General features: G+C 36.1%; 1 protein-coding gene across 6 annotated transcripts in view; it reads right to left on the reverse strand.

The window, feature by feature from the left end:
* Ctnna3 (catenin alpha 3) overlaps positions 1 to 13,945 on the reverse strand; it is a 1,515,753-nt gene that overhangs the window by 569,281 nt on the left and 932,527 nt on the right. For all 6 annotated transcript variants that reach the window (XM_042266693.2, XM_042266694.2, XM_076557108.1 and 3 more), the window contains one exon: positions 4,859 to 4,951. In XM_042266693.2, coding sequence (XP_042122627.1) covers positions 4,859 to 4,951 — 93 coding nt within the window. The remainder of the gene's footprint in view (positions 1 to 4,858; positions 4,952 to 13,945) is intronic.

The raw sequence follows: 13,945 nt of genomic DNA on the forward strand, positions 1-13,945 counted from the left end.
ATTGTCACACTGTCAGCTCTTCCTACCTAGGGTTAATCCCCACTCACTCCAGAATTACCTTACCTATTTTTTTAATAGTTCTGTCTTTTGAATGGAAGATCTCCTAACAAGTAAACAAGCAACTAACCTCCAGATAAGCTGACTTACTTCTTAATTTGGTGATGACTGACACATAGTTTGGATCTAAGATTATTCAATATGCAAGATTTTGTGTTAAAATGTACTCATACATTTTGTAAACATATATACATATATGCATACACACAAAAAATGGATTATACTTCAGGCATACTAATTCCAAATTCCAGGATGCATAGTAAAAGCAAACTATATAATATCTAGTTTTAAAAGTCAACTTCAGGAACTTCAGAAATGATTCAGTAGTTAAGAGAAATTGCTGCTTTTCTAGAGGACCAAGGTTCTATTCTAAGCTCCCATGTGGCAGCTCACAGCCATCTGTAACTCTAGTTCCAGGGTCTCCAATACTTTCCTTTGGTCTCAAGCATGTGTGTGATGTACAGACACATATGCTGTCAAAATACAAATATGCATAAAAACATAAAATATTCTAAAAATCAATTTGATATTCAGAGAAGCTTGGGGATCCTTTTAGAACTTGCTCTTTGATTAAAACATGTTAAATCATATTAGTTTTTTTTAAAGCCTCCTAAGCTGTTGATTTACTTTGAAACAACTACTATCTAGTATTTCTGAGAGTTGGGATTTTTTTAGTGTCAGTATGTTTACCACTCCAGTTGGTGGCACGAACCTGGGAGAAACAGATTAAAGTGTCGTGTAACAGCAAACTTTATTCAGAGCATCAGACAATTTATACTCTGAGGGTATAATCACATGAGTAAAGCATTCAGTCACAAGGACAAGCCACATCTGGCAGAAACATGCCTTTCCATATAGGCATATGAGTAACAATAGCTGAAATTAACTCTCTCCTGTCCTCCTATCCACTACACCTGGGAAGATCATGAAAATGCATTCCAAGAACAGTTCAGTGTTTTAAAGAAACTGAGGTCACAAGACTCTGGTTTTCTCACCAGTGCTCAGAATTCTCACACAACTCCATTCCTGGACCGATTTCCAACACCTGTCTATTCTATTCCATCTCTGTTCAATTAGATTTACAGTAACTGGTACCGATGATTCAATATTTATACCTATTGTATTTCATAATTAATTTTAATTCATATTCTATAACATTAAGATTTTGGAAAAGACTGGTTTTAGCTATACGGTTCCCTTATCCTCTTATATGCTAACTAATCCAGGCTGGGCATGGTGCCACATATCTGTAATCCCCATCATTTGGGAGGCAGAAGCAGGAGGATCACTACAACTTTGGGGCCAGAAGGTTTACAAAGCAAACTCCAGTCCTGGCAGCCCTACATAATGTGACCCTGCCTCAGATAAATCCAGAATTTTACTCAAATTACTAATGACTCATTGACAAGAATGAGGTAAAGAGTACATAACTGCTGCTAATTAGCCAATGCTTCATCAGTAATTAACACATCTACTCTAATCAGCATTTAATTAGTATATTTATATTAATCAGATATAACCAAAACTAATGGTTAGAATGATAAGATGATAAGAAATTTTATCTTATCGATCAATAAGATGCCTGACATTAAGCAAACTCTCACAACATGTTAACAAAAGGCTCTCTACTCTTTATCAGCATGGAATGTCTTTCTACCGTGCTAGAAACCTACCATCCCCTCATATGCTGAATAAATAGTGATTGAACAGCCTTCTCACTGAAGTAAACAAGTGGCTACATCATCAACTAAACCAAGAAAAAACAGATGAAGAAGGCATGGAGGGATGTGGAATCCCATTTTGGGTATCTTAAATGTTGTTTACTTTCTAGGTTACAAAATACAGAGACCAACAGAAATTCAAATATGTAAGTCTATTCTTTAAGGAAAGGTTTGATTGGCATAATAAATTTTGGAGGCCATCAGAATGTTAAAGATTGTTTTTAATTGTGGAATTTTAAAATAAATAATACAAATTCAAAGAATATATATATATATATATATATATATGTGATTAAGGGGATGTGTGTATATAAATATATGTACTACATATTTATATACTATGTATATAAAAATGCTGGGTAAGAGAAAGATTCAACAACTTAATTATACTACAAAATAAATCTCAAGTATTTTAACATTTTATTTGAAATTTATCACATGATTTTTATGACATTTTTGAGTTGTTCCTGAAAACTTTATGAAAGTGGAAAAAATGAAAACAACCATTTTATTTATATACACATACAGGCATATGTATATATATATACATATACATATATATGTATATATATATATGTATACAAAAACACAATAGAATTTTACTGAGCTGTAAAGAAGAATAAAACTATATCATTTGCATAAAATGGATGCAACTGGATAATATTACACTAAGTGAGTTAAGTCAGACTCCGAAGGACAAACATTACATGTGTTTTGTTTTTTTTCATTTAGGGACTCTAAACTCTCTGTTGAGACATAAAATCATGTATGCATATAATATAGGAAAGTAGATGTGAAATTGTCTAGGGAAATTAATGAGACCAATAGGACTTGGAAAGGAAATAAAGGAAGTCATAGAAAGCCCTGGGGTAATGGGGTCAAAGCACAATCTGAAAATATTCTTATGAGATTTAATACCATGTACAATAGATATACTCTAATTGAACAAAACAGCAAAGAAAGTGATATAGTATCAAAGTCAACCTCTAAATATATACTTATACCTTTATTACCATAAATCCTTACATCCTTTCCCTCTCACCAGAGAAGTTTCTTAATGTAATGGATGGTGCTTAATACAGAGACTCACAATGTGTCAAACTAAGGGGCATAAGTGACTGTGCTTGGTAATAACTGGGACATGCCTTCCCAGTGACTCAGGGGACATTGCAGAAAAAGTGGTAGGAAGACTCTAAGAGCCAGGAGTTGAGAGGAATGTGGAAAAGCCATGTCTTCTGGACACTGCAGAACTAGTACACTCATAAACTCCCTGAAGCTGTGGTTGCCTTCATAAGCCCTTCATGAGATTAACTCAGTTAATACCCCAACAGTATGAGGTAGGTTCACCAAGCACCACTTCTAACTGAGGAGCTTTTAGCAGGTGATGGCTACGGAGAGAGGAAACATCAATTTTCTTTGGTGATAGTTCATGGTAGATTGTTCATGGTTCATAGGTTGAAGTTACTCCCATCCACACACATGTACTACTCACAAGACTCAAGAGGAAAGGAAGAGGAAGAAGAGGGGGAGGAAATAATATTGTAGTTGGGAACAGGATATAGTCGGAGTCCAAGAGGAGTTGGAGTAGAAATTGATTAGGGTGCAGTTATGATCTTAATACATTATATTCAAAGAAAATATCTAAGATTATTGATTTTAAGTCTTTTCCCCCTTAAAAATAAACCAAGGATATAGGCAAGTTACAAAATTAGAATGCTAACTACTCAGACCTGTGGAGGAAAGCACATTCTCCCCAATAATCAGGAAATAGATAGTTAGACCCAATAACATATTTAATAGTCTTTATACTGAAAAGAGACTCCATAAAGCAATAGAATCAAGTGCTGGCCACCAGTCAGACATGAGAACCCATGTAAACAGCTGATGTTTATTCAATGGAATCGACAACTTTAGAGACTTTGCTGCAATACCTGGTTCTCCACAAGCTCCTATAGAAAACTGATTATCAGTTGGAAGACCACTGCTGCTGACAGGCTAGTCACGCCTTCTTTTTGTTACTTGACATGAATTCCAAAAAAACAGATACCTTGACTCTTCCCTCAATAGTATTAGAAATGAAATTGTCAGTAAGACAAATCAAGCATTTAACAAGTTTTCCTTACACCATTTGTGATCTTTATAGAAGTGCATATGCACACCTTTTTCTGTGTTTTAAGTGTGCTTAATATGTAATATTTGCCCTACTATCGATTCTGATCCATGACTGCAAGGAAACTAGTGGTCTAAAATAATTTCATAAAATTATGTTGTTCATTGGATCTTAAGAAACTACTGAACAATTACCAAGAAAATAGTTTCAACTAGTCATATCTTTTTTTTTTTTTTTTTTTTGGCTACTTGGTTGGGTTGGTATCGGTTGGATTGTATTCGGACACTGCTTTCTCTATAGCTCAGGCATGGTAACCTCACACTTCTGAACCTCATACATAGGAGTGTTGAAATTACAGGTCACTGCCACCACCAAGAACTACCATCCTAATTTCTACAACAACAACCCTTATCACAATAAACACTTTACATGGTTTGTAACAGTAAAACCTTGCAGAGAGGTTTTCTGGAACTTCTATTAAAGGTTTATCAGCATCTTGTTTTACTGACAGAGGAACTACTGATTTAAAATTTAATTTGTCTAATATCAAATTTTCTCATCTGTAAAATAAATGCCTTTCACTAAAAATATCCATTCATCTTATAATAACTTATAGTATAGAACTATTTTTCCCCTTAGAAATCTACAAGATAAGCCTGCTTTCCTTTGTTTCTTAAGTAGACGTGAAAGGGATTTAGCAGCATGAGTCAGGTCTTAAGGTTAATTATCCGGATTGAATGTGCCCATTTTCAATGGTGCTTAGACAGCTGGAAGATGTTTAATGCAGACTTGTGTCAAATCTCACAGGACCATCTCAATTAGCTACAGGAGCCACTTCCTAGGTTAAGAATAGGCCGTGATCTGAGAACAACTTGCTATTCCCTGTTTATAACAAATATTCTAATATATCTCAACTAGGTAGGAAGAATCAAGCATAACTGTATAGAAGACATTGACTTAGTTGCTCTACCTGTGGACACAGGGTTTCCAGGTGATTTGCGGCAATTCTGACAATTTTAATCCCATCTTCGTTTGTTGACATGGAACAGGCAAGGTTTGCCACCTGTAATACAATTCAAAACAGTGGCAATTAGTTCAGATCACCGAGGAAAAACAGAAATGTTTGCCACCGTGGACAAAGAAGAGCATGCACACATTTACCGAAAGTGCAATGTCAAGCAACAGTTTTATAAATACCACTGATATCTCCTTCATAAAATCGTTCAGAGAAACTATTGAAATAAATAACAAAAGAGAGCCTCAGGGAGTCAACATAAAGAGGAAATGCTGGTGAATAAATCAGTAAGCCTTACACAGTCTCTTGTTATCAACATCTAACCCATAATAAGACATTCTTAGGGGACTGGGTAAAGTTTATCTATGGATTGCATGCTAATAGGTTCTTGGAATCTCCTTTGATTGTGGTTTATTTTAAGATTGTAATTGTTTTATTATTTCCCAGAGGTCTATTATGCACACTTAAGTTGCATTAAGCATAGCTGTATCTTATTCATGTTTTATTCAACATCAAATATGCTGCGATCCCAAGCTGGACAAACATAAGATAATTAAATATTATTTCCTGCTCTTGATTTTCTACTGTATCTTAATGAACACTATCTGGCATTCTGGCAGCCAATTTAATTCAAGTATTAGTGACACCCAAATCTATTTTGTACCACTGCTTTTGAAACTTACTCTTCCACTGAAATGGGTGTTCTTTTAAATAATTACCATAATAGCCATTACCTAATCTTGGAATTTTACAGATTCCTTATCTCATGATACAGCTTTGAGAAAGGGTGTGGAATTAGTTTCCCTTCCTTTGAACCCCAGTCTATCTAAAATTCTTCTTGCTAACATCATGGGAGTTTCTAAAAAAAAAAAAGCATTATTTTTTCTTTTCTAAAACTTCAGTGGGGGGGGGCGGGGGAGGGGCGCGCATGCACGCAGGAGGGCAAGTACCATGGTGTGCATGTGGAAGTAAGAGGACAACTTATGGCAGCTGGTTTTCTCCTCCCACCATGGGAGTGTGGGGACAGCTCTCAGAGCTCCAGGTTTGAGGCCTGTATTGTATATATATACAAATTCACACACACACACACACACATATATATATATGCTAACACCTTGTAGCTCTTGTGCTAAAATACAAAATGAATTCAGAGTCAGGGATTGAAGGAATTGGCAAATTAAGCACCAAGAATCTTTGGGCCACACTTTTACGACTATGGACTGAACTTTGAATGGATATATGTCTTGCTTTTTCTGACATCTGGGAATGGTGAAACACCTCCTGGCTTGCTCTTACATATGACAAAATAGCAGACATACATTATTTAGCTGTGGAGAGGCGTTGTTCAATTTATTAACGTGCATGAAAATGGCTTACTTAAAAAGACCTTTTGTTGGCTTGAAGGTCACAATACCTCAGCTTTCATATCTGACACATAATTAGTGCGTTCGTGAACTGTTTGAAAAGGGCAGTGGTTTCTATGCCCCTATCCCACCTCCCAAACCTCATTCACTGAGAGCAAAACTTTTGCACATTTGAGCATTGATTAAGGTTAAAAATGCGTACATTTTGTAGGTTTTTCTGGATAAATTAGAAGGGCGCTAATTAATCTAAAGCTTCAATTTACAGAAAATTAATGCTATGCAGACATTCTCTTCCTTCCTCCTTTTTTTTCCCCTGGTGCTGAGGGCCAAAGGCAGGGTCTGGTCATTATTTGGCAATTCTCTACCACTGCCTGGCAGCCCTTCCTACCCCACTCTCTGCCTAGCTATTGGTCATTCTAATATGTTTAATTATGAAAAGATGTATTGCATTTGTTTCTCCTTGCCTGAAACACATCTTTTCATAATCAAACACACATCTTTACATGATTAGACAAATGAAGCATAAACAAATGTAACACACCTTTAAAAATAATATTCCACAACAGTGGATATTCTTGTCTGGGCATTTGCTGGCCTTGATGCTATTAAACAAACAATTATATGGATGCAAAACAAGGATCATTATCTCAAAGTGCTTTATGTTTATATTAGTAGAGTTAACTTTTACAAGACTCCTCAACGACTATACTAAACAACTGGAAGTTGATTTATATTTAGTGTGTCTACTGAGATAATGGTTATGAGATCATTTTTATCCTCATTTGTTCACTGAATAGGTAGGTAGGTAGGTAGGTAGGTAGGTAGGTAGGTAGGTAGGTAGATAGATAGATAGATAGATAGATAGATAGATAGATAGATAGATAGATAGATAGATAGATTGATAGATAATTAGATAGGTAGATAGATGGATAGATCAACAGACAGATAGATCGGAGTTATATATGAACATCATCCCTACTGTCCTATGTCAACTCAACTTTCTATGTAATCAAAACTGTTTCTAAAACTATTAGGTTTTGGCATGAGTTTGTCAAACATGGTTAATTCATGGTAATATTCTATGACAAAGAAGAAAGGTTTGGTGGTAAAACTAAAATCTTTTTACAATTTGAATTTGAATGACTTGGAATATGTTTTCCAAAATCACATCAATGTGTAAATGAAAGCCAGATTTCTTCCAATAATAATTAGTTCCGTGTGCCTATTCAGGAAAACAAGCACAGTATAAATGTGACTCCCTGCTTGTCAGAGAAAACAGCATGCACATAAAATATCTTGTAAAAGTTATCTGAGGTATTTTGACACCTGACATCCTTGTTTATCTAACTTTGACTGTGTTTCACAAATCAGAGTAAAGTTTCATTATGTGACACATTCTCATAGAAATTTTCTCTTCTCTGAGGAAAACTGGGGATACCAGTTATTTATTCTGAATACGGGAAAGATATTAAGTTCCCTGCTTCTGTTTTGTTACCTATGAAAAACATGATGGTACCTAACTCACTAGGGTGCTAGGGCAATTAAATGAGACACTGTACAGAGAAGGTCTAATATCCAATTCTATTATAATATCTAATATCTCTGAGCATGTATGAATCCCCGTCATTTTGTCTCTCAGCTACTGGAAGAAACAAAAGAACTTTCAGGCTCTCAGCAATGTTATAAATTTAAGCCTTAGGTGCTCAAAGAAATTTAATGAAATCCCTAACCCAAGAAAAGTACAAAAATCAAGCCATGGAGCCAGATGGAACTCACTTAGTGATGGGGTAGAATAGTGTGTAAGCCCTACCTAAAGTCAGAAGGATGCATTAAAGGGGGTTGAGAGGAACAAAAAAGTCACCAGTGAGCCCGCACAGCAGCTGGTTGGCTAACTTTAGTTATCACTATTGTGACCTCTTATCTCACTGCTGTACTCTACTGTCTACACAGGAAACATGAACAAGGCAGACACAGCTCACTCAGACCAAAGGATGCAGCCTTTAAACCAGGTATGCGTGTGTGCTATTCACAGACACTTTTAAAGTACTGAAATAACAGAGCTAAGGAAAGCAGAGTCTATGTTATCTAAAATAAACAACAAAAAAACCCTAAGATATTGGGTAAGATCACATATCCATTAAAGAGAAAAGGCTATGATAAAACACTCTTCAATACCCAAAAGGGATTAATTACATCATTAAAATAATTACCAAAATTCTATCCAATAATCTTCCAAAACACCTTCAGGCAGGGACATGTTGGCATGTCATTGAGAGCTGACTGAAGTTTTCTATCCCTAGCCCTGTCTCTGGCCTCTCCACTTCTTAGCAGACCCTCTGATATCTCTGATGTAGGTCACATTTGAAGCCCTATAGGCTTCTCTGATCTTATGATGCCATATGATCTAGAAGATCCGTGAATTCTACAAACACATCAGTGCTGACATCAAAGCCTGACGAGTCAATTCCTGATCTCAGTGATCCTACTGATATTCTTTTCACCCTAGTTCCTAGCTCAAGTTCTATGCACCAGCTGGTGTGCTCTCATCATATTCGTTATTAGCTGGATATTGTATCTGTCCTAATAGTTGACAGTAAATGTGGCAACCTTCACTACTTAACCACTGGTCCACCATGAGAAATTCCTGCCTTGGAACCTTTTCTTCCAGAAGCCTATACCTGTGCTGGTTCTGCCCCTTCCAAACCAAGGACTGCCTCACCTGTGTCAAGAAATAGAAATAGCTATACAAAGGTTTGGAAACCATAAATTTTCTCTGTGGCCCCTAAATAAGTGTACTGTCCTACAGACAAACTTTGTGTTTGAGAGTCACTCTGCTGTAATACGGCAGAGAGTGTTTATCCTTAAAGTCATAGCAGAGAATGCCATGACCTGACATTCTGATATCGCTTCACCTGAAGTCTGGCTGTAGCCATCCTCTCAGCCATCTTAGACAACTGAAATGGAAGTGCTGTGTGTCATCCTTCATTCATTCTGTCACCAAGAATTCCCTGTGCAGGTCTTTGCCTGTTCTACCCTTTTTCAAGAGCATGAACTACACTTGGATGTTTGGTGAGATCCACACTGTACCACACTCACTGAGGATCTATAATCCCCACAGCTAATTATAACATCTCATCACAGGACCATGGATCCTAGCTCTCCGTGGGGGAGAAAGGTCACTGTTTCATTTTCATGCATATCTTCCTCTGGCAGATGGTCATTTAACTCCTGTGTAAACACTTCTGGGTATGGAAAATTTAGTGTTGAACTAAATTCTATTCCCCTAGCAGGACAGCCCAAAATTATGAAATTATAGCATTCTTTTTATGAGAAAATGAAAGCTTCTCTCAATGAATGCCAAGTATCATAAATAATATAATGTTGGACTCATAGAAAAAGTGTAGTAGCAACAATCCTCAAGTCATGGGATAAGGGAAATGGAAATAATAGAATGACAAGTGGATAGCTGTCAAAACTTCGAGTTTATTTCTGCAAAGGTATCTCAATACATTAACTGAGAGATCTAAAGGATGTGGTACTAGAGTTTTAAAGTCAACACCCAGGTGGCTATGATGTACTAGCTCCACAAAAGAACACACACACACACACACACACACACACACACACACACACACACACACACACCAATGACAACAGTATCCAAATATATACACACTAGACCTTGGTTGATTTTCATTTGCTTTGACATGTACTTCTTCCTGAAGATTAATACAATGGGCTGAAAGTCTATAATAGTATGATAGAAAAATTTGTTAAAGAAATAACAAAATCAGTGTAAGGGAAATTTCCAGCCATCCACTTGGAGTCAATACTTCCTTGTGGTGACAACATTCTGGGGCACTTTGGTAGAAATATTATCCCTTCCTCTAAGCCAGTGGTGCCACCTGGTTGTGACTGTCAAGTCAATCTCCTACTCATCCCTTGTTCCTAGGTTCGGCATATCCATCACTTCCTACTAGAGTAGTTCTGGTTTCTGCCTATCCTAAACTTTTCAATTTGACTTTACTGATGTGAGCCACCCGTCTTCCAATAAGGTCCCCATTATCCTACCCAAGTAAGCCAAATAGTTTTCTGATGTAAAACCAGAGAACCCCGATTCTCAGTGCTGACCTAGAAAACTGCGCACCAAGTTGCACTAACTTCATTGTGTTTAACAGTGATGAACAACCATGGTCATGAGTATAGAAAGGGGACTTCTGGCCAAAATTTTGACTTAGTCTTAGATGAATTATCTATCCTGGTCTCACACATACATATTTTGAAAAAGCCTGTGTGTCAGTTCCTGCAAATATGAGTAGATGTGTTTATAAACATCTGCTTCAGTAACCCCTCAGTGCTTATTAGAACATTTGATACACTGAGTACAGAAAAGCATTGAGTCCCTGAAGAAACTAATTTACTGGGTTTTTTTCCACTTTAACTAGAAAGATGTTAATTCTGTTTGAAAGCCATTCCTCACATCTTGTTTCAAAACCGTATTAATAGTGCAAGACCTGAATCTACTCAGACCTCCAATTTTAGAATAGATACCTCTGCTTTACCTGCATATATCATTCTTCCTAACCTCACTTAGATACCTATCAGATGGAGAGAGGATAAAGAAAAATTCTTTATCTCTAATCTTCTGCCAAGCAAATTATCTAAAAGTAGTGTTATTTGGCTCCTATGAATAAAGAAAAGCAATCTTTATTCAGCTAGATTTGAATAATTTTGTTTATAAATCACTGTCATATATATATATATATATATATATATATATATATATATATGCTTTAATGTTATGAACATTAAAAGTAAGTACCATTTTTTTCCAACTACAGAGGAAGAATGTAATGAAACAAAGGCTGTGTGGAATTAGAGTGAATTTTCTTTATTGACATCAGTCTGACTGGATACATTCTTTGAGCTTATCAAGATTTAGCCCTTGAAAGGGAGGAGGCAGATTTGGGTTTCCTTCCTATTTTAGAAGGAATAAAATTTCACAAAAGCTTGCAATGACGCAGAAAGAAAGACAAAAGCTCTCAGAGCTCTTGGAAACATTAACTATGCAAAGTTCAAAGTCATTGGCTAAATCCCTAACAGGAAGAATGCTAAAAGATTTTTGGTTTCTATTGTTATTGTTGTTTAATTTTTTTTATTGGGGGAAGACAGTGAGAGTTAAATTGAACAGTTAAATTTTGAGTTGGCATATTGTGTTATACAAGTAGTGTATAGTTAAGATGTTAATTAAGAATTCACCAATTTATCAATTATAATTGAATGTGATTAAAAAAGGACTATTATTATCTGAAGAATAACAGTTGGTAAAGGTACCAATATTTATTATTTAATGAGAGGAGGATACTTTTTCAGGGGCACCACATATAGAGTAGGTAAGCCACATTAGAAGTCAATGCTATGACATCATGAACACCAGGAGAGATGACTGCAGTGAATGTTATTGTGTATCAAGCTTAGAGGTAATTTAGTAACCTTTAGAAGTACTCATTCATTCAGTCACACAGTTATGTTATTAATTCTTAGGGTGTTTGCCTGAAATGATGGTCCCAGAGGCAAAGGGTAAGGTAGGCCCAGGGCCTTGTGACTCAAAGTAGACAGCAATAAGATACCTGGTCAATACACACACACACACACACACACACACACACACACACACACACACACTTACATCAAATATTACTATTTTTGTAAGCAACTATGCTTTTCTAATATATGTGAGTGTCTACATATATCATTCATCTATTTTCTCAAATATATAAAAATATAATATAGAGAGGGAAAATGTATTGCAGCCGATATCCAATATTTTTAAATGATTTCCCCAATATCATTTACTTATTCCTGTACCATATCTTCTTTTCTATAAGCTTGTATATAATAAATGTTCATATGGGTACAATATAGCACGAAGAACACAGAACAAGGAAGATTAATATAAAGGAATGAGGGAGGACTGAATTCAGGCAATGAATATGAGTTGTGGAAGAGGATAGAAAGCTAATCATTTTTTCTAGTTCTAATTCTGCCATTGATTTTTGTTTATTTGTTTTTGATGGTAGGCCAGTGCAGAAAATATATTTGATACTGAAAGTGTAAAATGTAATGTCAATTTCTACAGATACTTTTCTCAATGCTCTTTATTATATAAAAGTTCCCTGACTTATTAAGCCTGGTTAATTTTGTTTTGTGATGCTTTTAGTTATTTGTACAGTTTTTTATATTTATTTATTTTTCTTTCGTGTTTATGAATGTTTTGCATGCATGTATGTGTTCATCACATGTGTGCAGTATCCACAGTGGCCAAAAGAAGGCATGATATTCCTTAGAACTTGGGTTACAGACAATTGTCAGCTGCCATGTGAATGCTGGAAATTGAACCTGAGTCCTCTGGTAGAGCAGTCAGTGCTCTTAACCATTGGCCCATCTCTCTAGTTCCAGATAAGGTATTTTTTAGTTTTGTTAATAATAAAGTTTATTAAATTAGAAAAAAAAGAATGTGTATAGTCCAGACCAAGATTCATGTGTAGTCTTTTACACCCTAATTTAGCTAGTGAAGCCCATTATAGACACTAGTATGTCCTGTCATGGGACATTTGTGTCTGTTTTTCTTCCTAGTTGATGATGATCTCTTCCTCCTTCACTGCTTCCCTTGAATCACTTAGATCTGCTAACCACTGTCCATCAGATCTTTGCTCATAAGGGTTGCCTTGGCAAGTTTGTTTGTTTGTTTGTTTGTTTTTTGTGTGTGTGTGTGTATATCCCATCTCCTAAGTCTCCTAAGGAAGGTCTTTCCTTTGGAACATAATTATCAGTTTATAAAGTCACAGTCACTGAGTGTCGTTTTTTTTATTTGCTTGAGTTTTGTTGTTGTTTTGTGTTGGTTTGGTTTTTTTCTGTTTGCATTTTTGTTTTTTGTTGTTGTTGTTGTTTTGTGGGATTTTGTTTGTTGGGATTTTTAGTTTTGTGTGTGTGTGTGTGTGTGTGTGTGTGTGTGTGTGTGTGTGTGTGTGTGTGTGTGTTTAGATAGGTTCTCACTGTTTCTCTGGCTGGCCTGGAACTGGCTATGTAGATTATGCTGACCTTGAACATACCTGACAATGTGTTTATCTGATGAGTAACAAGCGTCCCTGCTTTCTAAGGGACAGACTCTCTTACATTATTTGCTCACTGTTTCTTCCACCGTCTGCTACCTGATATTTGGTATTGAAACAATAAACAGCTTTTCTATGAACGAGTACATAAATGGATACATGAAGCTGGTTTGCTTATAACTACACCATCTTCTCAGATGAAGAAACAGAAAGAAAAAAAATGAGTCCTGGAGGGAAAAGACTCAAGAAATTCAGGGTAAGAGAGAGCCAAGAATGAAATTTTCCTTTGAAATTCCCTGCAATGGTCTACAGTGCTTAATTGGACAGCTGGAATTCAAGGAAACACTACAGACCTTTCCTCTAGTCTAGTCTGGGCTTCATAGTTAACGAGACTTGCGGAGTGGCTTCTTTCAAATTTTACTTTCACTCACGCCATCAAATTGAGAACTAATGAACAGCTCCCATCTAGCTCTAAATTTATTTATTTTTCATCAAGGAAAATAACTCATCAAATGGCCCAATCTGGTGGTGGCCAAATGCTGGTAAGTGTATCAGACGCAAGAGGC

This window comes from Peromyscus maniculatus, chromosome 21 (assembly GCF_049852395.1).
Source record: "Peromyscus maniculatus bairdii isolate BWxNUB_F1_BW_parent chromosome 21, HU_Pman_BW_mat_3.1, whole genome shotgun sequence".
In the NCBI taxonomy this organism is placed as follows: Eukaryota; Metazoa; Chordata; class Mammalia; order Rodentia; family Cricetidae; genus Peromyscus; species Peromyscus maniculatus.